The sequence below is a fragment of the Octopus bimaculoides genome, chromosome 5 (assembly GCF_001194135.2).
Source record: "Octopus bimaculoides isolate UCB-OBI-ISO-001 chromosome 5, ASM119413v2, whole genome shotgun sequence".
In the NCBI taxonomy this organism is placed as follows: domain Eukaryota; kingdom Metazoa; phylum Mollusca; class Cephalopoda; order Octopoda; family Octopodidae; genus Octopus; species Octopus bimaculoides.
The window spans coordinates 22,793,214-22,795,657 of NC_068985.1; the positions used below are offsets into that span (position 1 = coordinate 22,793,214).

The window sequence follows — 2,444 nt, forward strand, 5'->3', positions numbered from 1 at the left end:
AGTGGAATGCAGCTGTTATAAGGAAATTTGTTTATTTAGAAATCAACTTAAGCAATACATATGTATGTATTTTGATTTATTGCTTTTGAGAAGGAAATATTTTTTGTCTTGTTGATGAAAGAAAATATTCATTCTAGTATGTGATCAACAGAGAGATTCATTGCATGAAAAACCAGACACACTTTCACATTAACAGTTAATATCGGTAACAGAAAGATATGTTCAACTTTCATAAAATTATAACAAGATTTGATTTTCCTCCCCCTTCTTTATAACATACTATTGAGACATATTCATTGCTTATAAATATTAAGATGATTAATAGGGTGAGAAAGAAAAAAATGAGTTATCTTACGTCTTTGTGGCTGTACAGTACATTGCACCAACTTTACATTTCAAGGAAAGAGTTGTTGTAACTGGAGCTTGTGTAGTTGTAACTGGAGCTTGTGTAGTTGTAACTGGAGCTTGTGTTGTTGTAACTGTAGCTTTTGTAGTTGTAACTATATCTGAAACAGTCAAACAAATCTTTTACCGTTTATCATTTACTTGCTTCAGTCATTTGACTAAATCCTTCAAGCAGTGCCCCAGAAAGCTTAAGTAGAGATGGGTAAGAGATATAAAATGCAAAGTTTATGCTTCAGCAATGCCTGAAAACTCGATCAGTCAATCACTGGGAATTTAATGAGAATGTGATACATCTCAGCTATAATTCATTAGTGATATTTACACATGCTTAAAGCTTGACCAAAACTGAGATGAAACTTTACTATCAACTATAGGTTACTTTCACAAATAATACAGAATAATTTATTTTACACTCTTACAGGATTGTGGCAAGCTTGTTATAATCATATTTACAAATTCAAATATAGCCACTTGCATTGAATTAAAATCATTTCAGTTATTATACATACCACAATCTTTCTCATCTTCTCCATCAGAGCAGTCATTTTCTCCATCACATTTCCAACTCAGTGAAATGCAGCTGTTAAAATGAAATTTTGTTTATATAGAAATCAACTTAAGCAATACATATGTATGTATTTTGATTTATTGCTTTTGAGAAGGAAATATTTTTTGTCTAATTGATGAAAGAAGATATTCATTCTAGTATGTGATCAACAGAAAAATTCATTGCACGAAAAACCAGCGATGCTTTCACAGTAACAGCTAATATAGGTAACAGAAAGATGGGTTCACCTGGTATAAAATTATAACAAGATTTTCTTTTCCTATCACTAATTCGTAACACATATGATTGAAACATATTCATTGGTTATAAAAGTTAAGATGGTTAATAGCGTGAGAGTAAAAAAAAACAAGTTATCTTACGCCTTTGATGCTGAACAATACATTTCGTTAAGTAGACAATTCAAGGAAACAGTTGTTGTAACTGGAGCTGAAAAAGTCAAACAAATTTCTTACCTCTTATCTTTTACTTATTTCAGTCATTTGACTAAATCCTTCCAGCAGTGCCCCAGTCATGCTGGGGTAGTGTTTGAAGGGTTCAATCAAATAAATTGGCTCCAATCCTTATTTTTAAAACCTCATACTAATTCTATCAGTTGATTTTGTTGTACTGCTAAATTACAGGGACATTAACAAACCAACACTGGTTGTCAAATATTGGTGGAGGGACAAACACAAAGACACATAAACACACATGTATATTATACACAATGAGCTTCCAACCATCAACTAAATCCACTCACAAGGCATTGGATGGGCTGGGGCTATAGTGGAAGGCACTTGCCGAAGGTGCCCTGTAGTGGGACTGAAGCGGAAACCATATGGCTGCAAAGCTTCTTGCAGAAGATATAAAAATGAAAAATTAGAAGGATTACTTTTGTAATTTTAGTTTAAATGGGCTTTCTATGAAGTGGCATTTATGTTTTGTGTCTCTAATGATAAAGTGTGTCATTCTGTAGTTACTGTTTCATGCACATGTCAGATTTCTCTCGTTTAAGTTAATTTCTCACTTCTGACAAGGACTGCATATTATTAGAGTTGACTTCGCCTTTCATCCTTTCAGGGTCAATAAATTAAGTATCAGTGAAACACTGGAGTTGATACAGTTCTATATTTAAGAGATGAGGAATTATTTACATTATTTACATTTGATGGATATTCGTCCTCATCTTGTTTGTTGTTAACGCAACGTTTCGGCTGATATACCCTCCAGCCTTTGTCAGGTGTTTTGGGGAAATTTCGAACCTGGGTTCTCATTCCTATCGATGTTACTATTATTATTAACAACAAACAAGATGAGGACGAATATCCGTCAAATGTAAATAATGTAAATACTGGAGTTGATGTAATCAACTTGTCCCCTTCCAACAAATTTCAGACCATGTGCCTTTAGTAGAAAGGATTATTAGAGTACTGTTTAGATATATGTTATGGTACACCAATTACACACACTTGCATGCATATATATATATATA

The 2,444-nt window shown here is 33.0% G+C and overlaps 1 protein-coding gene across 1 annotated transcript in view; it reads right to left on the bottom strand.

The window, feature by feature from the left end:
* Nucleotides 1-2,444, bottom strand: part of LOC106879330 (very low-density lipoprotein receptor) — a 22,823-nt gene that overhangs the window by 12,853 nt on the left and 7,526 nt on the right. The window contains exons 2-4 of the mRNA XM_052968024.1: nucleotides 1,333-1,399; nucleotides 915-985; nucleotides 356-506 (exon numbers count right to left, since the gene is read on the bottom strand). Of these exons, the coding sequence (XP_052823984.1) occupies nucleotides 356-506; nucleotides 915-985; nucleotides 1,333-1,355 (245 nt within the window). The 5' untranslated portion in view covers nucleotides 1,356-1,399. The remainder of the gene's footprint in view (nucleotides 1-355; nucleotides 507-914; nucleotides 986-1,332; nucleotides 1,400-2,444) is intronic.